The sequence below is a fragment of the Eublepharis macularius genome, chromosome 18, assembly GCF_028583425.1.
Source record: "Eublepharis macularius isolate TG4126 chromosome 18, MPM_Emac_v1.0, whole genome shotgun sequence".
NCBI classification, from domain to species: Eukaryota; Metazoa; Chordata; class Lepidosauria; order Squamata; family Eublepharidae; genus Eublepharis; species Eublepharis macularius.
In genome coordinates, this window is record NC_072807.1 from 32,018,058 (window position 1) to 32,045,888 (window position 27,831).

The window sequence follows — 27,831 nt, forward strand, 5'->3', positions numbered from 1 at the left end:
ATGACATACCAAATCTATGTTAGATATGTTTTTAGGAAGTATTGTTGATTTCCCTGCTTTGTTTCTTTCCGGGATTGGACTGTGATCCCACCCCCCCCCAAACAAATACTATTTCTAGGCCTTCCTTGAAGCTAGCAGCTCTGAATAGATAAAACAAGCTTGTGCTCTGCAAATAAAAGCATATCCACATTTCTGAAAGTTTCCATTGATAAATCATTATTTTTCTATTTCTCCAGGTTTCTAGTTCCCAATAAAATAATCTGTTTGTCCCAGCACTCAAGATGGCTTACAATGGACACCTTAAAAGAAAATATTTTACTATTCAGAAGTCTGCTGCTTTTAACATGGTGGCCCCTCAGTATGGGAATCAAATAATTTCTTACAGCAATATTGAAGCACAGTAGTAAGCATATTGTGTAAATGATTAAGGAATCATGATTCATGAAGGGAAAACCTGGTTGGAAAGGAAGATTGGGATTCCAAGGAGGCGGGGGGAATCTGTTGCCTTTTCAGAGTTCGTATATATACTCACCACAAATCAAATCAGACTCTCTTAGGGGCCAAAGAGTACTGTAATGGAGAAAGCTAGAAATCAATACACATTTGTGCAGTTATGTACACAGCTGTCAGTGAAACTCACTAACCTATGTGCTGTTTGTTATCCATACCCCAGTTCAGATCTGTGCTTCTGTTTTGTAAATTAAAATGGAAAGTCTTGATTGATTTCATAATTTGAAGCTGAATTGAACTGATGCGTAATCAAGCTTAAATGTCACACTGATGTTCCCATTACGAGATGATACTTTATCCTCAATTTTCACCCTTCCCTTTCCTTCCCACTTCCATTGCAATGGAGATTTTTGATTGGTTGCCCTGTAGTGGTGTCTCCTTTGATATTCCCCATTAATTTTCAGTAGTTACCTTTTTGCCTGCATGCCAGCCTTCAGTTTAATGGCCTTCTTTGTGTGTTCATTTTGTTTTTATTTCCCATCGTGGTTTTGTTTATTTCTTTTTTGGTTTTTTTTCCTGTTTTCTCTTTAAATCGTCGTGATGTTTGCCCTTCATATTCCCCAATGTTTGCACATGACAAGATGTTGCCATCCCAACATTACCTCCCACTTCACTGACCAGTGCCACTACTGACCATCTAGCACCAGCAACGACTGGACCGTTGCCTTCTGCCCCTCGGGATGTTGTGGCTTCCCTTGTGTCTACCCGTTTCATCAAGCTGACCTGGAGGGCACCTGCATCCGATCCACATGGAGACAATCTTACCTATTCAGTATTCTACACCAAGGAAGTGATCAACAGGTAAGTTTCTCAAACGGCTTACAGATTTCTAATATAGAGGAGCCTCTTCTGGATTTATGAGTATTGGATTTGGGGCCTGAAGACATAGTCCTTGTAACAAGCATTTTTTAAAAATGCTAGAACTCTTTCAGAAATAACTGAGAGAGAAGACATTTCACATTTGAGAAGTAGATGATAAGCTGAACTCGCTGTTCTAAAATGAACACTTTTGTTTGGGGCCTGAACCTGTTTCCCCTTGGTGGAATGTTTTGGCTTGTAAATCTGGGGGCAGATGACTTTACTTCTGCCCATAGTCTGGCAGTCTGCCCATACCCCTTGGCTTGGGCAAGGAGCACAATCAGGTATCCCTTTCCTTCATTTTGTAGTACAGCGGTAGCATAGATGGGCAGTATGCCTATTAGCAATAGGCCTAGGGCAGCATTAGAGTTTATGATGGCCTTTTAAATGAAGCATTACTTGCAGCCTGGTATAATGGTTCGAGTGCTCGACTAGGGTCGGGGGCACCACCACTCTGCAATGAAGCTCGATGACACATTCACTTTCTGTCAGTCTCTCCTACCTCTCATGGTGGTTGTTGTGATGATAAAATGGATGCGGGCCTGAGCTCCTTGGAGGTGGATCAGGGTAAAGATGTTATTTATTTACAAATAAATATATAAATAAAATGGCCATTTTTTCCTTCTGTAAATAATGTAGGGATGCAGTGCCGTTGGTTAGGTTAAATAGTTGATTTTAAAGGTGACCCCAATCTATTGGACAGCAGATCTTTTTAAATACTTATTTTCTTCATACAAATATTTGCAGACACCACAGGCATAATCTTACAAGATGTATTTCTTCTTCTTTCAGTGGGGACTATGGTCTAGTTCCCTTTCTTGACTAGAGAGGAGGCAAATGTGTTCCAGAGAATCTTCTGGACCAAGCAAGGGGGCATCTCTTCACTCTGAAAGCCAAGTTAGCTCTCTTTCCTTTCACAGAGAAATTGGATTTAGAACAGGTGCTTTAGTTGACCCAAAGGCAGTTTTTATAAAACATTATTGCCTTTTTTTCCTTATCAGTTGTTTACAGCTGTTAATGGCTTATGTCTCCAGGGAAGCAAAGAGGAGAACGCTTGATCCCTCCCTCAGAGCAGTTGTCATGCCTGATTATCACAGGGCAATTCAAGTACTTTCTTCAAAAGATACTTACCATTTGAAATGCCATTTCTCTTCCCCCTCCTGGCTCAGCTGGTTGCCATTGCTGTTGAGGGACAGGCACAGCGGTTCCTGGTTTTGCTAAGTAATCTGATCCCCTGTTTCTCCATCATTTGTGGATACAAGGCCAGTGTCACTGGCCCGGTAGCAAACCAGGCTATAGCCAGGTGGCAGGGTATAGGGAAAGAACAGACCCCCCACACACACACACTGGAGAAGACTACCTTTCTCTTCAAAAGACCCTTTTTATTAGGGAGATTTGGAACCAGAGAGATGCTTCATCTCCAGTTGTGTTTTTATCCAGGGACAGGACATTAAAAGGGGCAAGAAGTTGTCCACAGCTGCTTCCCCTTTGAGATCCACTCAGAAGGCTGAACCCTACAAGAAAGATAAAATTCCAGCATCAGGAAGATATTCTGTGTTCTGAAGGGACACAGAAGGTGAGGGAACTGTGTCTTCCTGTCATCTTAATTGGATTAGTCTGTTGAGCAGCTGTTTGCCCTTAACATGGTAGAAAAGATTATGGAAGCATTCATTGAGGTAGTGGATCTGAAAAACACTACGAATCATCTACTGGAGGGGATGCCCATTTCCCAGTACCTTCTCCTAACTACTGCTTCTGCATCTGAAAAGTTGATGTGGTCAGAATAGGAAGCCCCAGCACGCTCCCTAAGAGTCAGCAGGGACACTCAGAGGCTCTGTCTTTTGCCGAAGGAAAAACGATAAGTTCCACTCCACCCAAGCAGACACGGCATGTGCATATCATTCCCCTAAGAAGATGGCTGTGCCCACGGAGGGAGACGTCCTCCCAAAAGAGTACATACAAGAGGGCTGAGGCTTTTAAATGCTTGTTTGAGGCTTCACGAAAAGCCCTAAAAGCTTCTATAGATAATTTATATTTTGCAAGGTAATGCCCATGTGGCTGCATTAACTGAAGTCTGATCTGCTACTAGATAAAAAGCCTTCCTCTCAATCTAAACTGGAGTTTTTTGCAGCACTTTGTACGGCTGATGCAAGTTTGCATTTCTCTGAGCTCATGGTGAGGGCACAGATAATGTATGTGAACAAGGCCACGGCAAGAACTTTACGGCTCAGAGTAGTTACTTGGGTAAATCCAAAGACAAAGTTGGGAAGAGCTGGGTGGAAAGAACAACGCTGCACAGAGCTTGCAAGCTGCAGAATTCAGCATCTTCTTCACCAACCCATGACATGATGGTGTGGTTTGGGGGAGCCTGCCATTAGGATGATATTGCTAACGGTGTGTGGGAGACCTTAAGAATGAGCTTTACACTCTGTTGCTGTAGCATAGTGATTAAGTGGTCAGGATGCGAGTCAGCACCCTGCTTGTTTGAATCTCACGACTGCTATGTGTTTATCAGGTGGCCTTGGGTAAGCCACTCCTCTCAGCCCAGCTCCTCAGCTGGATCAGGGGGATAACAACACTGACTTTGTTCACCACTCTGAGTGGGGGACTAATCTGTCTAGAAGAGTGGTATATAAGTACACTGTTATTGTTACTATTATGCCTGCATTAGTTGGATCTCACAGCTTTGGATAAAGGCAGTTGCTGAAACCCATTAGTGGACTTTGATGTGGTTGCACATTCCACGTGCCTTCCCCAGTACAGACGTGTTCACTCTGGTTTTGTGGTTACCAGGAAGATACTTGTTCATCCTCTCCTCAGTACTGACAAAGTGGTTAGAACACAGACATTCTATAGAAGAGCGTAGAGACAGATTTATTTAGAAATCCATAAAACCCAGTGTATGAGCCACATATGGCTCTTCATCAGGAGGGCTGTGAAACCTAGTAGAATCCTTGCAAAAGAGTCAACATTTTTTGTACTCCCCCCCCCCCCATCTATACAGTTTTCCTGATGAGGGAGTTTGGTTTGTTGCTTTGAAACACATTGGATTTTTATTTTTCTTTAAAACCTGTGTCGTTTATGGATTCTCTTGCTGTAATCCTTCAGGGAGATATCCTCTTGTGGAACTTCAAAGAACCTCTTAGTCAAAAGGAAGGGGTGTTCTCATCCTGTTGGAAACTGTTTGAATGTTTCATGCTGTGTCCAACATACGCACAGTCACATGTGCCAGAGATCCATTCAAAGAAGAGCAGTTACAGATAAGCACTTCTATTTTCCTCATCGATGTGAGAGGAATTCCATGCTCAGAATAAAGTTGTTGCATCGGGAAGTTTTTCTTTAAAATCAGTTTTGGCATGTTAGCATTACTAATGAAATTATTGTGTTGTCATTATTGACAGTTTAGATGCCCACTAAATATTAGCAGTTCTATTTTCATCATGCTAACAAGTTATTTTTCATGTGCCCCATTTCCCATCCTTCCTTTTTTCTTTCCCCTCTTTTTAAATAAAAGGGAGCGTGTTGAAAACACCAGTCATCCTGGGGAGATGCAAGTGACAATTCAAAACCTGATGCCTGAGACAGTTTATATTTTCAGAGTGGTAGCTCAGAACAAACATGGACCTGGAGAGAGTTCGGTACCACTAAAGGTGGCAACGCAACCTGAGGGTAAGCACTCAACATTGCCCCATTTGGCAAATGATAACAGACTCTTGTTAGCGTTTCTTCTCGAAGAGGATGATGCTGGCTGTGAATAAAGCTTATCTTTGACGGAGCACACAAAAACCTTGAGTGTGGGATGCTGTCTTTGGATGCTGCTAGTGAACTTTTCTGTGATGCTGGACAGACCTCTGTTGGCAATAGGATGCTGGGTGGGCTAGACTGAACATTGGTCTAACCCATTATAGCTGTTTAATTACGTTATGTTCAGTTTAAAGTTGCCTGGTCACCATTCTCTGTTTGGTAGGCATGTCTTTTGGACTTGAGTGGCAATGAGATTTTAAAAGCATTTTATTTTATTTATATCGTTCCTGGAATATGTTTGCAGTGATAAGGGATTGCGAATAACAATTTGATTTTTAAATGTCACAGTTGAAACTTCTGGCCAAAATGACCTAGTTTTTAAAAGCATTCTTAGCCATGAAAGTCTGATCAATCTTGACCTGCTTTGAACTTCATCTTCACAAATATCTTTTTTTCAGATACAGTAATCTGTGCTTTTTGCAGACTAAAGGTTCCTTTTTCCTTGCATGCTGTTGTTGTCTGTATCAACCTTGAAACTGCCAAACTCATGACTAGGTCGATCTTTTCAGGCACATTAGCATGATTAAATTCTGATTGAAGCTATGGAGAGGCAGGCTTGAACTTTCCTCAACAAATAGGATATATTTTCTCGAAAACTGCTCTTATTACATATTTCTTGTTCCACAAATACATGTAATGTTCTTAACTTCTTAAAAGAAGTAATCAAGGAAACAATAGACAATTACTTTTCAAGAGGTTGAGTAAATTACACGTTTGTTTTGGAGGCTTTTCTGACTAAAAGGGGTGTGTTTTTTTGCCAGTGTGTTCTATTTTCTTTCTACATTACTGTGGAGGTTATGGATGCTCCTATCTCATATTGTTTGCCCAGGAAGAAGGGCAAGTTCTGAAACTTTTATTGTGGAATTGATCTGGAACAACTGTAGGAAGCATTCTCTTCAAATGCCTACTAAATGATGGGGCCTAGCACTCCGTTTTTTTCATGACCATTGTAAGCCCAAAACACAAGCTCACCATTCCAGGTGATGCTGAGCCGTTCCTTCAGCAGCATTCATATCCCCACTTCTGTCTTTGCTGCATTCTCCTAAAGTTCTAAGCAGAATTTATTTCAGACCTTCTTGCTCCAAGTTTGCAATGCGACGATCTGTTTTTTTTCCAGTTCAGCTTCCTGGCCCGGCACCTAACATTCGGGCATATGCAAACTCTCCCACATCAGTCACAGTCAGCTGGGCCACACCCTTGTCTGGCAATGGTGAAATCCAAAATTACAAACTATACTACATGGAGAAGGAGACGGATAATGAACAGGTTTGGTGAACAGTTTTTCCTTGGGAGTTTATAATGGTAATTGAACACTGGGCATCTGGTACAGCCATAGTAAAATTGCAGCTTATGTCAGAGTTCCCCTTTTAGTGAATCTGCGCCGTTGTCAAGCAAGGTGTTATAAAATAATCAAAATCCTAACTCTTAAAGAAGTGCTTTTTTATTGTCTGGTAACAAATGAGCTTATTGACATTGCTTGTCTTGTTCCATTCTAAGATGTATCACATTTTGAACTTAAACCGTGGTCAAAGCCAGTAGAGAGAAACTATGGGAAACTCTCATTTGCTTTTCTGAAACAGCAAGCTTCCATTGATTTTACTAATGCCTAAACATTTAATGGTTTTCATTACCATTTTTAGTTGATTAGATAAGCAATCCTAACAGCAGCAACCCTAATAAAGATGCCCTAATGGGGAAGGGCCGGGGGGGGGGGGGGAGAATAACCCTGAAGCAGCAGTGGCCAGTACAAGATCCAGTGAAGCAAAAGGGAAATTTTGAATGAGAACAAAATTTTATAATTCCCTGAGACCTCACACTTCATGATAGCTGTGGAGTTTTGTTAGAAAGACATTACAAAGGCGTAGTTGACCACACTGGCAACAATATAGAACATGGCCATTCTCATGACAAGAACAAGAATCTAAAAGACCTGGCAACTTTCCATGGATCCTGTACAGACAACTGAGAGGAGGAGCCAGGAGAACGTTTAGGATGCTGTTTGCAAAGAGAGTAATTGCTGCTGAGGGAGTTGGGAAAGGAAAAGGAACCTTGGCCTGGCCAGAATCTCTCCTCATCGGGCTATATAGCCACACAAGCTATAATTGTGGCCCTTGGCCTTTAGCTTAATATATTTGAGCAGTTTTCTGAGAACCCCTTTCAGATCTGGATGATACTTCTAACTGGGGTGTGTGTGCTAATGTTTTGTCACAAAAATGAATAAAGAAATCAGAGCAATAGCATCAGGACAATGCATCCCAATCTTTGTAAGACCACACCTTTTACTTCTTTTCAAATGCAGGACATTGACGTCGGAGGCCTTTCCTACACGATAAGCGGTTTGAAGAAATATACAGAGTATAGTTTCCGAGTGGTAGCCTACAATAAACACGGCCCTGGAGTTTCTACACAAGATGTTGTTGTTCAAACTCTGTCTGATGGTGAGTGTCTTTTTAATGGTAGTCTTTTGTCATTTTTCATTTAAATTAATTTTTTATTTGCAAACTTGATTTCTATATCTGAATCTGTGCGATCATGTATCTTAGTGAAGTGACCCGCTCGCTAGAGTGGTTCAAAAATCCACAAAGCAGGACCACGTAAGGCCAAGTAAAGGTTTCTTCAAAAAGACAGTGCAGAAATATCTTAAAAGTCTGAAAGATCCCTTGTCAGAACCACAGCTTTCTTACAACTCTTTACTTTTTTTCTTTGCAAAAGGCATTGGGTAGTCTATCTTATATAACGTACTGAGAGTAAAGAGGCTTGCAAACAGCCTTCACCCAAACAACAGTTTTAATGCGTTGTTTGCTCCAATAGCATGGGCTGCTGGATTAAATTGCAACATCACACCATTTAAGAGCACCTATGACTACTTGATTACAAACAGAAAGTGGCAATATTAACCTTACGCTTGAAAACTAGACACATGGAAGCGTGATGAACTTGCTTTTAGAAGCTGCTTCCTAAGACAACCTTAAAATACAGTAATCTTTTTATTTATTTGTCTTTTAAAAGCTGTGCATATAATAACATCAGTATTAATTCTCTGGTTATCTGGTATTCTGGGTGGGTGTAGGAGTCTATATGTATTCATCTTAAGCAGTGCTAAGGAGTATTTCTTTTAAAAATGCAGTGCACAGCAAAAAGAATCTGAACTTTCTCCTACCTCAGTTGACCTTGTTCTGTCTCAGGTGTGGAACAGTATTGGCCTTAAGTGAAAGAACAAAATTTGAGTCCAATAATACCTTGAAGACCAATGAGATTTTTCAGGGTTTAAGCTTTCAAGAATTAAGATCAGAGATTTCTCTCAAAAGCTTCTTTCCTGGAAGTCTTGTTGGGCTTTTAAGATGCTACCAGACTCAAATCTTGCTCTTTTTAGTCAGTAGCTTTCAGTATTTTCTTCTAGCTCAGCTCTGATACTGGCTGAGCCAAGCTGAAAGAAAAGTGCTGAAGACAACAGAGCACTGTGAGGCAAAAGGCAGCAGCAAGGTTTAGCTCCCATCATCTATGTACTTTATTTTTGTGTTCTTATTTAAAAAGTGGGCCTCCCAACCACCTGATGTAGAGGTGATAAGGTGCGCATATGTATAAGAGCACGTGGGTCTGCCCATAATGCCTAATTTTGCCCTTAACTATTCTTGTGTTACTACATAGAGATGGGGTGTTTAAATAATACATTTTGGTTTTTGGTTAAAGAAAAGCTTGTGTATATATTGTGTTTTGTAAATTGCTCTCCTGAGTTAAATATTATGTGTGCGTATCAGAGCAGACACGCAGTGTACAGGTCTGCCTCAAGGAGAGTGAACTATTCCTATGCCTAAGTTCCCATGGAAGCATAATGTGCAAATATGTATAAAAACAGTGGGATTGCTTCCCTACTAACGCATGAACTCTGGCTGCCTCCTTGTGTGCGCATAGATCACCTGACGAGGCCCTGCTTAAAGTGCCCCATCTTCTGATGCAAGGTGGGTGGTTCCAAGGAAGAGGTCTTTCTCAGTAGTTGCTCCTCTTCGTTGAACTTTCTTCTAGAGAAGCCTGCCAAGCTCACTCTTTTATTGAGCTTCAGGAGGATTGTAAAGGCTTACTTTGTTAGACAGGCTTTTTGCTCTGTATGTGGTGTGCTGCTTGAATTTCTATAGATTGTGTTTTTTGCTTTTTGATGGTTGGATTCATCATATTGTTTTGTGCTTTTGTGAGCTGCTTGGGAAGCTTTGGCTAGAAGTGGCATAGAAATTAGTAAATGGCATTTGCAGGATTACAGCACATGTGTGTGTTGCATGTTTGTAGCATGTTCACACAGCCTTTCCTTAGAGTCCCTTGCATCCTGCTGCAGAAGGCGTAGTCAAATTGCTTCATCTTAATTTGCGTTTCTAGACTGGTGCGGCAAAATAAATAGAAATTCCAGCCAAGTAGCACAGCCTCTGTATGTTTTTCTCAAATTGTACGACAGGCATACTAGTGTGCGGAGAGAAAAGTTTTAGCAAGCCACAAGAAGTGAATTCATGAAATAAGACAAGGATCCCAAGATAACCTCACTCTGTGGATATGGTTGTGTGAGTCTGGCCTTGCCTCATTCAGTCCAGCCACCACTGGGGCCAAGTAATTCTTCCTCATATTTGCATCAGGAGCAATTGGATTATCAAGTTAGGTTACTCTTGATGCCAAGATTCCGCAGAATGGTCTGCCCTCAGAAAGGGCTGTCCGTGGAGTATCTGCGTGAATCACTGCTCCTGACTGGAAGAAGACAAGTCTAGAACAGTAACTCATACTGAACCATGCAGATGAATTCTCCTGAGAACCAGTAATTCTTTATTTTTTAATTTTCTAAAATAATATTTCAAATATATTAATGAACCTCCAATTTTAATTTTTGAAAGAGAGAGACTGATAGCCACTAGATATTTGAAGCTCTGATCTATAAAACTATATCTATTATATCAAAATCCATTGTTCTTTGGGGGGTTTTTCTGGGGGGAAAAGGGGATGCTTCAGACATCACAAAAACTACAGTTTATTGCACCGTCTTTGGTTATTCTTCCAGATGTCCAAAACAGACCACAGTTTGTTCACAAATCCCAATTAGTCTGCTGCTCTGCTTTCCTGCCTCTAGGCAGAATCCCTAGAGGCTATCTGAAGGTTCCCCATATTGCTGTACTGTTGGCAAAGCCTGAGTGCATATTCAGTCCACTTGCTATGAGTCGGTGGCAATAAATGTGGAGCTGTGGGAGGTGGGGGGAGGAGAAGCCTAAGGCAACTGAAGCCCCTCCCCTTTCTTACTCTTGACTGAAAATCAGCTTGCCTTCCCCTGAACTGGCTGTGTTCCTGAACTTTTCTATTCCCAAATTTTTTAGCGGCCCTCTCCCTTCTACCCTTTAAATTTCCTTTCAGGAGAGGTCCAAGTCTCTGGCAGTGCAATTCTATGCAGAGTTTCTTCAGTCTTAGCTCACTGAAATAAGTGGGCTTAGAATGAAGTAACTACATAGGATTGCACTGTGAAGGACGTCATCATTCACGGTGTTGGAGCATGTATGAAAGGAAAGCATTATCCTCAAAAGGCATCCATCATCAATAACTGATTGCAGCTGGAATGACAAGGTTTTGTATTAGCTTATGCTTCCGTCTCTGTATGCAGAAGGCCAAGAGGGGTAGAACTGTTGAACAAATAAAGATTTCTGCATTCAGACGTCATGATAAACCTCAGCGTAAACCACATTTTACCAGCAGGATACAAACCATGATTTACTGGAGTAAACTCTGCTTAGGATTTCACTGTTAGAAACCCAGTTTAGCACCTACCAAAAACCGTAGTTTAAGACTCTGGTTTATCGTGCCATCTGAATGCATCCTGTGTCTTTGTTACATTTACATTCCACCTATCTTTCCAGGTTGCTCATAGAATTTACATGAAGTTCCCAGATAGTTACTTCTCCATGTAGCAATCAGGGCCAGACCTGCTTAGTTTGGTTTCACGGTTGGAGTTAATGTGCCTTCTGACCACTTGGAGAGCCTGTTTTTTTCTGAAGTATATGGTTTTCCACACTTAAGTTTTGGTTTGTGTTTTTGCTTATACTTTTATGAAGACTCCCCTTTAGCTATCAAGTGCTTACCATAAACCATAGTTGTATTTCTTTTATTATTTTGAGCCACCCTTCTGAATTGGTTTTGAATAGCTTCTTTAATTTTTCTAGTTCCCAGCGCTGCACCACAGAATCTGTCTTTGGAAGTGCAAAACTCCAGGGTAAGATGCTTTCTTTTTGTTATTGACATGGATAAAGGGTAGAAAGAGCCCAGCTTCTAAATCCATTTCCAAGCTTGCTCTCCCCACGTGACAACTTCATATTTATCCATATCATATTGGATATTGTCTTTATTACCCTGAGCTGCTTATCTTCTTAATACTTCCCTAAATGTTGAGCTTGTGAAGTGCAGGGCATTTTCTCTTTAAATACGTATCTGCTGATTCCTTCAGTTGTGTATGTTTTTATCATCTCGTCAACACATTTCAAGTTAACATGTTTGAGACTGAAGCAGATGTTGCCGATGTCTTTTATTCTAGCCATCGTGCTGCTATGCTTAGGTGTTTTCTGCTCCAGGAACACCAAAGACAGGCAGTGCAAAAGTGCATAAGGAAGAGAAAATTTAGGTTTGACGTGTCCTAGGGCTTGCAGATTTTTCATGGTCCTTACTTGCTTTCTAATATGTGTTATATGAAAATCAAATTGTACTATTTTGAGCAATTGGTTTAAATTTCAGAGCTGTTTCCTGTAAAGATATAGAGGCCCGTGGTGCAGAGTGGTAAGCTGCAGTACTGCAGCCCAAACTCTGCTCAGTTCGATCCTGGTGGAAGCTGGGTTCAGGTAGCTGACTCAAGGTTGACTCAGCCTTCCATCCTTCTGAGGTCGGTAAAACGAGTACCCAAGTTCCTGGGGGTAAAGTGTAGATGACTGGGGAAGGCAATGGCAAACCACCCCGTAACAAAAAGTGTGCCAAGAAAACGTCCTGATGCGATGTCCCCCCATGGGTCAATAATGACTCAGTGCTTGCACAGGGGACTACCTTTACCTTTTTTTTACCTCCCTGTAAAGTTACATTAGAGCAGTGATACTCACGTGGCTCAGAGACCACATGTGACTCTTTGACATGCCACCTGTGGCTGGTTTGAGCACTGCTTCCCAGCACGTCACCTTCTCCATGCTTCAGGAAAGTGAGCAAGGCCCTTACCTTGTGGGGCCTGTGAGTGTCAGTTGGTTCCCAGCGTGAAATAGCCATCACCAGAAAAACTGGTAAACTGTGGCCCTTCTTGAAGTGCAGACATCTTGCCAGGTACAGGAAGAAATGTGGCTCTTTTGGGTTATGGTAATTGCGAATGTGGCTTTCTGCGAGTCACAGAGTACCCCTGTAGTAAAGGTTTTAGTTACACACACATTTTTTAAAAGGTTACATGAATGATTCCTTGAACTAATGCTATTGATGAAGCAACCAAAACTAGGGAAGTTTAAACATGAAGAATGTGATTTGTAATGTCTTCTAAATTCCATAGAGCATAATGATGCATTGGCAGCCCCCTCCTCTGGGGACACACAATGGGCAAATCACTGGCTATAAGATTCGCTATCGAAAAGTAACTCGCAAAAGTGATGTGACAGAAAGCATTGTTGGGACGCAACTTTCCCAGCTAATTGAAGGTGAGTGGGGTTGAGTTCTCTTTCCAAAAAGAGCAATAAACTGCCTACAGGTTCAGGTCCCCTTAGCCTAGGAAACTCACTATAGGTTTGTCACAGCTGGCTCAGGCAGTATTGTTGAGAGGATGAATAACAAGCTTCTAGAAGCTGGAGATGAAGCAGGCATGAGGGGAAAATGAGTGGAAAGGTAGAGGAAGCCCAGCCTCTTGAATAAATCAGTTGTATGTTGCCATTTTTTATCTGTTGCTTTGTTTTGTTTGTACTCAGCATCTTAATTATTGTGGCAATGCTTTTGATTATTGTTCTTCTATTTACATTTTTAAAAATTGCTCTTCTGCTTTTACTATGCCCTGTGGAACTGCGTTAGTTCTTAGCTCTAAATGGTGGTCTACCCTGATAGTCCAGGGGGATTTCAGTATCCATGCTGAGCTTCCCTTGTCTGGCCATGCTTAGGATCTTACAGCTGTCATCGTCTCTATGGAACTGTCCCTGCACCAGGGAGGGGACGGGGGCACAGATTGCAACTAGCAAGCAAGATTCTATTTTTCTGGTGAAGGAACTTAAATTGAAGCCTTTCTCATGGTCCCGGTCCGTTGAAGGCTTGCCTGGTGTGCCCTCGCCTCTCCTTGTAGAGGTGTAGAACTCATTCAGATTGTCCACTCTTGGAGAATTATGGATCCCATTGGATACCTGAATTGCTTTGGTGAGGATATTGAGAGTCTTAACAGCTACTGGGGTGGATCCAACCATTCTCCAAGTAGCCTTCCTCCAGCCTAAGGTGTGTTCCTCCAATGGAAGAGCCGCTTACATTGGAGGAAGGCTACAAGCTTGAGCCAAAAGAAAACGTGGGGTATATATGTTTTAATAAATAAACCACATTTGCTCAGTGGACTGATAGGATAAGGGTAGGAGGAGCCATCCTGTTTGCTGCATTGGGAAACAGGTGTAAGTGTGCCAGTGGAGCAAAGAGAGACTTCTTAGGGTCATTTCAGTTTTGGGGAAGTGGCAGGGGGAAGCAGGAGATTGAAACCCCTTCTGTATGCTTGCTGCAGTCCCAATCAGAAATGGGGCCTTGTGCACCTATGAAGCACAGAAAGCCCTGTGCATGTATAATACGGAGTCTGGGGTGGATATGAGGACATTGTATTGGGTGAATTAGCCCTTGTTGACTATTAGCTTCTTCAAATGAAGGAGAGCCAGGACATAATTAAATAAAGAAGACTACAGAAAAATGTTGATTTCCTTTTGTGTTCCACTGATAAAGAAAAAAACCATCTACTTTATTTCTTACATTTGATGAATGTTTTAAAAATAATAATAGAAGCAGGCGGGCTGCATTTCTCACTGTGTGACTGTTTCTTTTTTCATTAAATGTTGGCATACATTTAAATCCAGTGTCTTTGAGTTGTGGGGATTTGGCTGTTTTTAGCTGTGTTATAGGAAGTGCAGAGAAAAGATGAATAATCTGAAGAACAATTTTTTTTTGTCGTGAACAACTCTCATGCTCTTTTGCCACTAACCTGCAGGGAAAGTCATTGTGTGTCACCATCTTGTAGCATCAATCTGACAAATAATAATTTGTGTCAATTGTTTCTGCTGGAATCTTGCTACAGGCATGGCTGTTTGCTGCTCATAGCCTCCAGTTATGCTCAAGAGGTGAAGGGTCAAAATGTAAAGTGCTTAGCTAAGCTGGATCCATGTCAGGTTAGCTTCAGACTATCTCACAGCCATACGTGCTGTTCATTTAGCCGTACATTAGGTTTCATATTTGCAAGTTGCTACTATTATTTGTTGAAACAGTTGCCATTTTAATTAGAAGAAGCATTGGCTTTGCCGTTGCTGTGGGAAACTATATTTTAATATGGTGCATTGTTCTATCAGGTCTTGAACGTGGCACAGAGTACAGCTTCCGGGTGGCTGCCTTAACGGTTAATGGTACTGGACCGTCTACTGATTGGATATCAGCAGAAACCTTTGAAAGTGACCTTGATGGTATGCATATAAAGATAAACCGTGAATAAGTGTTTGTGAACATTTTTATCAGTGTAAAGCTCTCAAAATGCAGATCCAGGAAGAAAAAAATGCAGCTTTGCTCTCCTGTCAAAATGTTGTGCTGCTAGCCATAATTGAACTAGCACCACTTCAGCCGTAGTATATATTTTTTGTCAATTTGATCCCCTGCCCTTCTCCTTTGGCTGGAATGCCATTTATGTAAGGGTTGAGAGGTGCATGTACTAAATGTGGTCTCTTAGCAAGATAATGTAATACTTAATATTTCTTTCAAGTTAAATAATACAAATGGCTTTTCCCTCCTGTTTATAGAATCTCGTGTTCCAGAAGTCCCAAGTTCCTTACATGTCCGTCCGCTTGTAACAAGCATTGTTGTGAGTTGGACTCCACCTGAGAATCAGAACATTGTGGTCAGAGGCTATGCTATTGGGTATGGTGTAGGGAGCCCCCATGCACAGACCATCAAGGTGGATTATAAGCAACGATATTACACTATTGAAAACCTGGGTAAGGAGAATATGGTAATATTGTTAGCTACGTTTTGCTGCCATGTTTTTGAAATAACAGTGTAGTAAAATTAATACTGACCTGTGTATTTTCAGAGTACTTCCTGTTTTATTTTCATTTGTGGCCAGCTGTTTTCTAAAAGTGTTCACCCTCTAAAGGCTTTGCTGACCAAAGAATAAGAGAGCCAGTTTGGTGTAGTGGTTAAGAGTGTGGGACTCTAATCTGGAGAGCCGGGTTTGATTCCCCACTCCTCCACTTGAAGCCAGCTGGGTGACCTTGGGCTAGTCACAGTTCTCTGGAGCTCTCTCAGCCCCACCCACCTCCCAGGATGTTTGTTGTGGGGATAATAATAGCATACTTTGTAAACCGCTCTGAGTGGGCATTAATTTGACCTGAAGGGCGGTATATAAATCGAATGTTGTTGTTGTTGTTATAAGAACTAAACCAACGTACATTTTATAGGAAATACTCGGTTTGGTTAGTTTGGGGATTGGAATAAATTTGACAAAATTAACGCAGGGTTGGTTTTTGTGGACTGGCTTATGAATTTTGCTCTGTGAATGTAGATTTTTTTTGCAAGAGAGAGGACAGCTGTACCTTCTGAAATGCCCAGACAGTAAGAGAAAGTGCTTTTCTTGTAATTCATTTTTCTTAGTTACTAAATGGTATAGAGTTAACAGGTAGTAGTAATAATGAAGAATTTCGAACGAAAATTGGAAATAACTATGGTTGTCGTGGATTTTCCGAGCTGTATAGCCGTGGTCTTGGCATTGTAGTTCCTGATGTTTCGCCAGCAGCTGTGGCTGGCATCTTCAGAGGTGTAGCACCAAAAGACAGAGATCTCTCAGTGTCACAGTGTGGAAAAGATGTTGGCAGTTTTCCACACTGTGACACTGAGAGATCTCTGTCTTTTGGTGCTACACCTCTGAAGATGCCAGCCACAGCTGCTGGCGAAACATCAGGAACTACAATGCCAAGACCATGGCTATACAGCCCGGAAAATCCACAACAACCATCGTTCTCCGGCCGTGAAAGCCTTCGACAATATATTGGAAATAACTAACTGTTTGGATGTTTTTCTTTAGATCCCAGCTCCCATTATGTCATCACTTTGAAAGCCTATAACAATGTTGGTGAAGGAATCCCACTCTACGAAAGTGCAGTGACGAGGGCTTATACAGGTAAAAGATAAGGCTTGCCTGTTTTGTTTTGTGGTTCCCAACAATCAGCCTTGGATTTTGAGATTCAAACTCTCATAGTGCTTTATGGCTTGCAGAGCTTTTCTTTCTGCAGATATCGCATTAAATCATATATTAAGCAAAACATTTAAATCTAGTTACAGTTTTTTCAAATTTACTTCATGGCTGCTACTGTCACCTTTTTATGTTGGCCATTGCATAGATTAATGTATGTGAATGTGCGTGCAAAATCTGACCTTGTTTTCATTTAAAAAATTGCCAATTGACACTTTTGTTCATTGTGAGCATGTTCTGATGCATATCTGAAGCATTTCAGACATCTTTGAGAGAACTTTTAAGTCTCCTGTACTTAAAGGGACATGTCATGCAACAAACACAGTGGCATGTGTGTACTTGTATCTCACTTCCTGCAGTAAAGTAGAGAACATGTATGTATGCACACAGTTGTGGGAAACACCTGCGGATATTCCTCTGTGCTGCAGAATATGTATACCTACCTGTTATTTCGTTATGCTCCAGGTACAGTGAATAAAGGATTCAGATAATCTTAGCTGGCCATAAACCACTTATGTGTGTACTAACACCAGCTGTAAGCAGAATAGCCCAATAACCCTTGTGCTGCCCATTATTTAGTTTTGCTTCCTGTTGTTGATTCATGTGACTTGAAAGAGTTTGACAGGGGGGAGGACCTTCTGAGCAGCCTTTCCATTTCTGAATTTGCTTGCTGGATCCAAGGCGTTTTGTGTTGTTGTTCCCTCCATTATTGTGAATTGGACAAGCAGATCTTTCCCCTAAAAGTATTTTTTCTAATGCTGTGTGAGGGATAACTACCCATACTTGATGCCAATTCTACCTTGCTTTTTCAGCGTCATTTTGGAGACAGGATAAATTAACGTTTTTAATGCAGCTAATGCTTAAGAACTTAAGCAGCAAATCATTTCAAATGCATATTAGGTTCTTGGTTGTGGTGGTCTTGTCACATTGTGACAGGCTGCTTCAGTGCCAAACTTTTGTAGGCTCTGTTTAAGGCATGTGCTTCAAGAAGGGATCAGAATGATCCCTGAAAAGCTTTTTTTGCTGGTCTTATGTTGCCTATTAACTCTGGCTTTTCTCTCTTTTTCTCCATGTCTCACCTTTCATTTCATCGTATTACCCTGCATTTCCCCCCTTTTGTTTTTATTCACATATAATGCCACCTTCTTTCTTTTTATTGTTAATACCCTACTTTTACCCATCAATTCCCTAGACACTTCTGAAGTTGATTTATTTGTTGTTAATGCTCCGTACACTCCAGTGCCAGATCCCTCCCCCATGATGCCACCTGTGGGAGTTCAGGCTTCCATACTGAGCCATGACACCATACGAATCACCTGGGCAGACAACTCTCTGCCAAAGAACCAGAAGGTCTCAGATGCCCGTTACTACACAGTCCGGTGGAAAACCAACATTCCTGCCAACACAAAGTACAAGGTAATAATAACTGGTGTATCCATTAACATGTTTATGTGTGTTTCCCTATCGATGATTGACATGTTCACTTTCATTGCTGAATGTCTATGACTGGCTCATGCTTAGCAGCCTTCGATCTTTTTCCATTATACAGCTGCACTACCCACAGGGTAATATGTACCGTGTTTTAGCTTCAACTTGAAATAACTTTGAAGTCACCTCAAACCTACAAGATTCATCTTGAGTGGAAAGGGGATGGTTTAGTCATTTCATCGGTTTAGTGCCTGCAGTACAGCCAAGAGGGGGACCTGATTTTGGCTCTGTTGCTCAGTGCTGAAAAACATTTTGACGAGTCTTTGAGATTTCTTGTGCAGTGCACCATTTGGGAAATATAGTTTATTAGATGGCTACGTTATGGATTGTAGTCCTATCTCTAGGGTGTCCAACAACGGAACGTTGGACTGAAGAACTTTTAGATATACCCATTTAAAGTATAACTTGCATACCATAGGAGAGGCAATTAGAAGAAATTTGACTCACTTTGGCAAGAATTTCTGGATAGGTTCCCTAATTAAGTCCAGATTTCTGGCTGATTTTCATCCATGTACAAAAAAAGCGCTTTTAAAAAAACTTAGCTTTTTTCCTTCTTCGCTTAAATTGTTTGTGTTTAGCTGGGGGAAGAGGGGTACTTGCAGTTTTCTCATGAGAAGTTGAGTATCATCAGAATCCTAAGCAGAGTTAAACCCTTCTAAGCCCACTGAGCTCAACACCTCCTCCCTTGTAAACAATCTGAGTAAGTGTGACCAAAATGATCAGAAAAGCCTATGCAGGTTTTAAATTTGGCCTGGAAATCTGCTTTGGCCTGGGCACCTAAATATGAATCACTCAGAGAAGCAAGTTCTTTTTAAATGGCATGGCTCTTATTTCGAATGACAGATTCTCAGTTTTAAGGTTACTAATTGGATGCTGAAGTTTTTATTTTCCAGACAATCACATCACCAATTGTAAACTATTTCGTCTTTTTTCATTTTGGTCACATTTAATCAGCCTGTTTTCAAGAAAAGTGGCTTTGTAAACAATGCTTTGCTTTTTAGCTTTTCCTTAAAAATTGAGAGTTAAATGTCAGACTTGTTAAATGTAGCTTTAAATTTAAACCTTCCTTTTCATTGAGTCTTTGTGAACCAAACTCAGAGCTACACAGAAAACATGACTGAGGGAATGCTTTGCAAAAAATTGGTTGATAGATGGGAGTACTTAGCACTGCTCCCGTTCAGTGATCCCTCCCTTCAAATGCCCCCCAGCCATAAATGCTTTGTGGTTAGTTAGTCTTTCCCCCAACCCTCTGGCTCCAAAACTGGAAGTGACTATAACACGGCCATTAGCAGGGAAGAGTAGGTGGGTGCGGAAGGGGTTACGACCCCTTTTCTCCTGCTTGTCGATGCTTCCCCCCTGTAAGCAGCCCCTATTCCTTACTCTTCATTATCTCAGCAAATGAAAAGTTGGGGCTATGCATTTGCCAAGATAACATCTAATTTGGTCCTGGGAATCATTCCTTCCAGCTATTTCCTGGCCTTTAATTTAGCCTGGAGTTCTGCCACAAATGTGAGTGTTTAGCACTATTTTTTTTTGGGTACTACATTCCCATATTAAATCCCTTAATGAAGTACAGTACATTAACCATCAGCAGACAAACTAGAAGGTCTGCTGCATAACAAGTAGACCAAAGACCTTGAGGTCATTTTTATAAATGTATAATTGACTAGCACCAAATACTTGTATTGATTATAAAAGGAATCTCTAGTTTCCAGTTGCACAAATGCTCCCATTAGTACTTGAATTTGCATTACTGAATTTGCAAAAGGAAGGTAATTAAGGGGTGTGTAACTTTAGAATGTGCCAGACAGTTACTATAGTCTCTGATTTTGAATTTATGATCCTTTGATTTCTCTTAGACTGCAAATACAACCACCTTAAGCTTCTTAGTGACTGGTTTAAAGCCTAACACCTTATATGAGTTCTCTGTGATGGTGACCAAAGGTCGAAGGTCGAGTACTTGGAGCATGACAGCACATGGGACCACCTTTGAATCAGGTACGGTCAAGGTACTTCTTCAAGATACTTCTTACGAATCCGTAGTTGCTGGCTGCTTTCTTTAATCTGTACCCTGCCTTTTGATACCAAGTATTCCCAAAGAGATTTAGAACATCAAAAATTTACAGTAACTATGAAATGCACTAAAAATACCCACATTTTTTTTAAATTTGCTTTAAATTATTTATTAATTTTATTTGTAACAAGTCAAGGCAGAATTCAAAATATAAAACAATGGAATCGAAAGAGCATAGAAAAGGCAGACTTCAAAATATAAAACAATGGAATCGAAAGAGCATAGAAAACCAGCTTTCTCTTTTTTTCTTCCCCATCTGTTTAAAGCACAAAACTAAATATACAGATCTTAAAGACAGAAATGGGAAGTGGGAACACCAAAAATACAGCAGTGGGAATACCAAAAATACCAAGCAAAGGGGACATAAAATACTTCAGATTTAATAAAAAGCCTGGTGGCAAAAGTGCACCTTGACTGTCTTCCTAAATACTACCAAGCAGGTGGCTAAGATGGACAGGCCATTCTGCAGGCCAAGCATCACCAGATTTTGCCCTGAACTGTCACCTTGCAAAGACATGACACACAAAATTGGACTTCGCCAGGTGATCTTATGTCAGTCTCAGAGACACCAGTACTGTGGCAGTAATCACAAACTCTTGGGTTTCTTTCAAAGTGGACAGAACTACAGTCCTTTGAGCAAAAGTCAGATTAGACACACAAATAGTTTCAAGTAGGTCGCTGGGTTGGTGGTCTGCAGTAGAATAGCCAGATTTGAGTCCAGTGGCACCTTAGAGACCCACAAGATTTTTCATCTGTTAATGGAGAGCTTCATTATTATTTGGAGGGGGTATCATTTAATTAGAGAACAAGCAAGAGATAAGACAGACTGATTTGATCAAAGTGTATACCATGTTCTCAAAGTCCCACAGTGTTTCAGTTTAATTGTATGAACTTATCTCTGACTGCTGGTTCTAGAAAAGTGTGGAGAAGCCAGAATGAGCTCTCTCAAAAAAAAAGCGTTAGGTCACTTTCTGTTAAGACAATCACGTGAGGCAAGACCCAAGTCAAGGGTCTGTGGCTTAGTAGTAGAGCATCAGTTTGGCACGCAGAAAGGTCAACAATCCCTGGCATATCCAGTTAAAAGGATCAGGTACTAGGAGATGTGGAAGACCATCACCTGAGACCCTGGAGAGCTACTCCCTGTCCGAGTAGACAATACTGACCTTGATGGACCAATCGACAGATTCAGTAAACAGCAGCTTCCTGTGAGCACCAAATTGTACTGTTGAGAGTTTCCCATTACTGAGAAGTCCCCACAAGACCCAAAGTTTATTAGCACACGAGACGGCATCATTCCTCCATCTGCCTCACTGATATTATTAGGAATCTCAAGTGAAGATAGTGGTTCACGTTTCACCCTCAGCTCTAGATATCTGTATAGTTTATAGAAGGAAGGACTGATAAGGAAGAGGAACGTATGTGTGGAGGAGCTGGTTTTTTTAAAAAAATGAGATTTAATAGCTAAGCAGTGCAGAAAAAAATCTTACTTTATAAAACCATGAGGGTGGTTCAATTTACTCCAGTGGTTCAAGAGTGCAAAATTAGAATTTCAAGATGTCTCAGTGTAACCTTTTTTTGTGTGTGTAGATGTATGCTTTGTAGATGCACGTGTGACTGAATGTATAATCTAAATGTGCGTGTACAGAAAGCAACTTGGCTTCCCCTAAGTACACTTCCCACGTGTTTAAAAAGAACATTGGAAGAAAATCTTAGTCTTGATTATTGTTGCTAGTTTAGAAGAAAAATGGGTAATTAGTTCAGTAGAAAAAACGGGTAATTACAGCAAGGGCCAGTAGGCTTAAATGGCTGAATATATTATATTCTATATTAAAGCACACTCGTGAGAACAATGCTACTATCATTAAATGCAAGACTTATCTACAATATGTTTGCAGTTCCAACTTCTCCTCCAAAAGATGTCACCGTGGTGAGCAAAGAAGGAAAACCACGAACCATCATAGTCAACTGGCAGCCTCCATCTGAAGCTAATGGCAAAATTACAGGTGAGGTTTCTTCAGGACAGTTGGGCCTGCTATTCAAGATGTTGGAGAATAGTACTGGGATAGAAGACTGTTTTTTTTCAGTCCAGCAAGGCTAGCCACTTCCCTTCCATTGCTACTGCACTGAAGGAAGTGCTGGCAAGAGAGGTGGGGAGCTTGGATAGTATTAGGCAGGGCTTTTTTTCAGGGGGAATGCGGGGGAACGGAGTTCCGGAACCTCTTGAAAATGGTCACATGGCTGGTGGCCCTGCCCCCTGATCTCCAGACAGAGGGAAATTTAGATTGCCTTCCGCGCCGCTCAGTGGCATGGAGGGCAATCTAAACTCACCTCTGTCTGGAGATCAGGGGGCGGGGCCACCAGCCATGTGACCATTTTCTCTGAGGGCAACCCACTGAGTTCCACCACCTCTTTTCCCAGAAAAAAAGCCCTGGTATTAGGCTTGTGTTGGCCGAGGGGTGAAGAGAGGCAAGGCATTCCCTTTCTCACAGCTAGCAAAACCATCCTTATTGATTTTTCCAGGGCTAGCATCTATGAGCTGCTCGATGCCTGAGATATATTCCTTGATATCTTGAGAGAAGCGTGTGCATACTTCCTCAGGACATCCTGCTTAAATGCATACGGGAGAGGGTGGTTTTTCCATGATCGTTTTTCCTGGAAGGGAGCTCTAGCAGCCTTACAATACAGTCTCTTTTTGTCCCTGCATGTTCCAGTCCTCAGTTGCCAGCACTTGTTCTCACCATAATTTGAAATGGGATAAATACGTGTACCAAATTTATCTTTAATGCAGAAATACATGAAAGATCTGCCCTCTGGTGGAATGTGTTATAACAGTCTGCAAAAACTAAACTGAAACTTTTTTGTCTCTTGCATCCTCTTGAAACACATTTACTTATATTTCAGTCTAAAAAGATTTGTTTCCATTGCACACAAGGAAGGTACTGCAAAGTTGTTTACCCACAGTGTCTAATAAATAATGCAATAGTACGTGGCATCCAATCAACCCCAATGTCTTCTCTCACCTTTCAGTTCTCCTGCATTCTTAACAAGCAAGCAGCTTTGGACTATAATATGTAAGACTGTAGTGTGTCTTGTTAGAGCCGGTTTGGTGCAGTGGTTAAGAGAGCGGGACTCTAATCTGGAGAACCGGGTTTGATTCCCCACTCCTCCACTTGAAGCCAGCTGAGTGACCTTGGGCTAGTCACATCTAAGAGCTCTCTCAACCCCACCCACCTCACAGGGTGATTGTTGTGGAGATAATAATAACACACTTTGTAAACCGCTCTGAGTGGGCATTAAGTTGTCCTGAAGGGTGGTATATAAATCGAATCTTGTTGTTGTTGATGATGATATTATTATTATTAGATTTCTTATTTTCTTTAAATCCCACATTTATGTTAGTCTAGGAGAGCCTTACCCATTACTCATTTGGTGTGAGTAAGAGACACATTCATTCATGACCAACCCTGAGGAAGTTTCTCGTTTAGGGGAACTGTGAGATGTAGCAGAGATATTGGGGCATAGTTAGTGGTATACGATCCTAAGCAGAGTTACTCCCTTTTAAATCCATTGAAGTCAGTGGATTTTGAAGGGTGTAGCTTTGCCTAGTATTGTTCTATAAATGTCCCGGCATGGCATTAGCCACATTGAATTGGGATTGTTTCTTTGATTGCTTAAAGTTTGGTCTGTACATTTTGTCCTGCTTTCTGATAAATCTGTTCCTTCTAATTAAAAGCCTGCTCTTCTGGACTCACAGCTGTCTTTCAATGCTGCTTCCTGCTATGACCAAAACATTAGCTTCAGAGCGGAGTCTCATGCCAATTTCTGCCACCTCTTAAAAACTATGCAAGTGGTCTGCTTGCGTGAGCAGTATAAAACATGAATCAGAGTCTCAGATCGTAATGTTGCCATTTTCCAAGAACTGTTAAAAATGTCTTGGAACATCAGTGGGTCAAACTATACAATGCAATTGAAATCGGCATGAACTGGTCCACTGGTAGAAAAACTAGAATTCATTCCTGCCGTGCCAAAAGTGAGCAGTCTGTATTCTGCTCAAGCCAGTGACTTCAATTAATCTGGGATTGTTACGTAAAAGTTTAAGGAATATATTCTGTGAGCTGTGTAGCAGCTCCCTAGCAAATAATAATTCAGGAAATGACCCCGATTTCTCTTCCCTAGCAGCTGTAATGAGCTATGCAGTTGCTTCTTTAGCTTCATTGAGAGACAATTGCAAGGGAACTTGAGGAAAAAGAGTATCTAGTGGTTTCAAGTGTCACAGACAAAAACACGCTTAATGTTTTCAAAGTATGTAGTGCCCTTAGAAGTTTGTTTTCATAATTTACCAGTTGTGTTCTGTTGCGCAGGGTACATCATTTACTACAGTACAGATGTAAATGCCGAAATCCACGATTGGGTCATTGAGCCAGTAGTAGGAAATAGACTGACGCATCAGATTCAAGAGTTAACCCTTGACACTGCATATTATTTCAAGATTCAGGCCCGCAACTCCAAAGGCATGGGCCCTATGTCAGAGGCAGTACAGTTTAGAACTCCTAAAGGTAGGTCTGTTGTGTAACTGAATGTTTTTTTGTGATGGTTTCTGGTGAAATCTATGAGATTAACCAGTTTGGGAATAGCAACTCTAAATTTAAACAACTCTACAAAAATATTGTCTTTCTGAATCTATGTAAATAGTTTGTATGTGAAGGACTTCAGGTCTATCTTACTTATGACAGAGGTGAAGAGAGCAAGCAGTGGATTTTTAAGCTGTATCAAAATAGTACCTGGAAGTTAAGCATTTTTAGGCCGTCTCTCTGCATGGGGCTTGTGATTCAAATAAATAATTTTTTCTATGTTCATCTCTGTGGAGTAGAAAACTCAGCTGTCTTTCTGAAAGTGAAGTACTCAAGTTGTTGTCATGAGTGGTATCTGTGAACGGGAGAGTACTTGTGAGGACACAGCTTACCACACATTTCCATCTTTCAAACAGTTGCCTGTTCCCTAGATTTATCCTGTTTTGTGCAAGTGAATTTGTGATGGACGTGTGAATTATCACAAAGGGTCTCCACTGTGAGAAGAACACTACCTGACAACACGCCACAGTATTCTTAAATACGAATGCATAAATATTCCATGACTTATTTAGTATGGGATATGAGTCTCTAATTGTAACGTAACAGATAAGCGAAAGTTAAAAATAACATTTGGAGGGTAAACTTTCAGTTCCATACTGGTAGTATTAATTTGATTTCCCATTTTAAAGATGATAACCACCTGTGCCAGCAAATTTTTGTAACGCTTTCCGATCTCGTGATCTTTGTCCCATTTGTTTCTTTCCCTGTGCTTGCCCCGGTAGCGGAATCTTCAGATAAAATGTCTAATGATCAAGGTAAATGAATGGATGTGCTTTTCCGTGTTCTTCTCTTGCAAGTACTCTTCTTGTCTGTCTCTTTCTAACTTGAACTAAGAAGAAAGATGGGGTATAAATACCTTAACACATAAATAAATAAAACGGCAATTGTTCTGTTAAAAGATGCTGGCAGCTCGAAAGCCAAACAGAGGGAATTCATATGGGATTCTGAAATTTGGAAATCCTTTTAATATATGAGTTGTTTAGAATATAACCTCTCTTTTTCTTGCTGTTCATCAGTGCAAGACTATGGATTTATGATTTGTACCACTTGTACGAATGCATGCTCAGAGTGGGTGTGTCCAGATGTATATATATGTATATATAATCTGATTGATGAGCCTGCTGTGGAAGTGTTTTCAGATGTAACATTTTCTCTTCAGGGTTAATGTCAGGGAATCCCGTAGTTCCTGTCTGAAGAGTTCTGACAAGCATGCTGCGGCTTATGGGGCCACTGTGATTCTCTTTGAGCAGTCCACTTGCCACATGGGGGATGGGTGGGAATGAGCCAGCTGACTGAATCAAGCATTTTATATGCTGAATACTGTCTTTGCCACTGGCATTCTGAACAAGGGAGGTACACTTTATTGGGGAAATGTGTGCAGTGACTCCTGATTTGGGGGGTGGTGGTGGGGTGAGGAGGGGGTCTCCACTAACACACAAAGATATAACACACCATAAATGTAGAGGCTGCCTCCATCAGTTCATGGGGGGAAACACTTTAGTGCCAGCCTATTTATATCAGTGGATTGCAGAGCAGCTTGAGACCCACCCTGGCCAACTGTGAAAGAATCATGTGTGCTGGCGGTCAATAAATGCAAATGTGGTTTATATCTGAAACCACACCTTGATGAAGTAGTGTCTAAAGGGAGACAAATAGGGGTGTTGTTGTAAAGCTTGAAGGGTTTTTATTGCTTCTTTGATTTTGTCTTACCTATGTATGAATAGGTCTATTACCAAGGAATATGGTATCTAGTTACATGTTTTTGTATGCATTGTATAATTACCATAACTCAACACTGCTTTCTTGTAGCACAGTTATTACCATGTAATGTATCAGATGATTTTCTCAGGCTACAAACTTTAATGAGTTTAATCAGTAGATTAGTTAATTAAAAAGTTCTAGCGGCTTAGGCTACAAGGCAATATATAGGACTAGAAGGCAGACTTTTTAAATTTTAATTATTATTATTTTGGTTAATAGGGAATAAAATAGAAAATATGGCATTCCTTCTAACAATGCGAAATAACTCAGTTTGTTATATCTCAAAGCCAGTTTACTAGGCATTTTGTTAATATGCCAATTTGATTAATTTGATTAATATTTAAATTTGATTAATTGGATAAAAGGCTATTTTGAGGCTACTTAAATTCTTACAACAATTGATAGCCATAATATTTATTTATTTATTTTATTTTATCGTATTTATATTCCGCCCTCCCTGCGGAATTGAGACAGATTCAGAGACTGTTAAAATCTAGTAGGTTCCCGTGATAATAGAGAAATAAATCGAGTGGTTCTAGTCATCCGTAGTTCTAAAAACCATGTATTTGCCCACTATGAACCTATGAGAGAGAGAGAGAGAGAGAGAGAGAGAGAGAGAGAGAATGCACATTTTTTTCTGTTCAGCATAAAGAAATTTCAAAGAGGAGCACTATTCTTCAAACTCTCACTTCAGAATTCAAAGCAATTTTGTAATCTTAATCAATATCAAAAGAAGCCCGGGCTGTTAAAACTCTTCAGAGAACCTTCTGTTAATTCACCTCTGGCATGAACTCTGAGCCTTTCACATCGTATGCTACTGCTGAAGCAGTATGATTGAACAAAGCTAAACTATAATGGAACACGTTTGGAAAAATAAATTGGAGGGCCATTGTTAATGGTCAATTAAATCAGTAGCAGTTGAGTCTAAGGATAGGATGTGAGACTAAATAGGTGGGGGACCAACACCAGTCTTGCAGCAGCCACGCCCTTTCCCCACTTTCCCAGTTAGGATTGGGCACGGGCTGTCTGTGAGGGAATGGTTAGGGTTGCATTGGATGTGCTGTCCCATTGAGAATTAAAACAGAAGAGTAAATTATGGGGAACAGGTGAGGTGGAGTGTCCTTGAGCGTTAACAAGGGAACAGAAATGTCACCCAGTCTCAGAATCGTCTGTTGGTGCTGCAACTTGCTCAGGGGATATAAACAGTGCGTTGATCATGTGCTCACATTCAGCTTGGTCACTGGTAAACAGCGCAGAAG

The 27,831-nt window shown here is 40.9% G+C and overlaps 1 protein-coding gene across 5 annotated transcripts in view; it reads left to right on the top strand.

The window, feature by feature from the left end:
* The window catches only part of NEO1 (neogenin 1), a 123,502-nt gene that overhangs the window by 74,561 nt on the left and 21,110 nt on the right, over positions 1 to 27,831 (top strand). The window contains exons 8-21 of one of the 5 annotated variants that reach the window (XM_055002211.1): positions 1,092 to 1,311; positions 4,883 to 5,037; positions 6,290 to 6,438; positions 7,472 to 7,610; positions 11,355 to 11,404; positions 12,707 to 12,851; positions 14,730 to 14,840; positions 15,171 to 15,365; positions 16,451 to 16,546; positions 17,811 to 18,034; positions 19,966 to 20,104; positions 22,076 to 22,183; positions 24,542 to 24,736; positions 25,534 to 25,566. In XM_055002211.1, coding sequence (XP_054858186.1) covers positions 1,092 to 1,311; positions 4,883 to 5,037; positions 6,290 to 6,438; positions 7,472 to 7,610; positions 11,355 to 11,404; positions 12,707 to 12,851; positions 14,730 to 14,840; positions 15,171 to 15,365; positions 16,451 to 16,546; positions 17,811 to 18,034; positions 19,966 to 20,104; positions 22,076 to 22,183; positions 24,542 to 24,736; positions 25,534 to 25,566 — 1,959 coding nt within the window. The remainder of the gene's footprint in view (positions 1 to 1,091; positions 1,312 to 4,882; positions 5,038 to 6,289; positions 6,439 to 7,471; positions 7,611 to 11,354; positions 11,405 to 12,706; positions 12,852 to 14,729; positions 14,841 to 15,170; positions 15,366 to 16,450; positions 16,547 to 17,810; positions 18,035 to 19,965; positions 20,105 to 22,075; positions 22,184 to 24,541; positions 24,737 to 25,533; positions 25,567 to 27,831) is intronic. The other 4 variants (XM_055002212.1, XM_055002214.1, XM_055002213.1 and 1 more) reach the window with 4 other exon arrangements.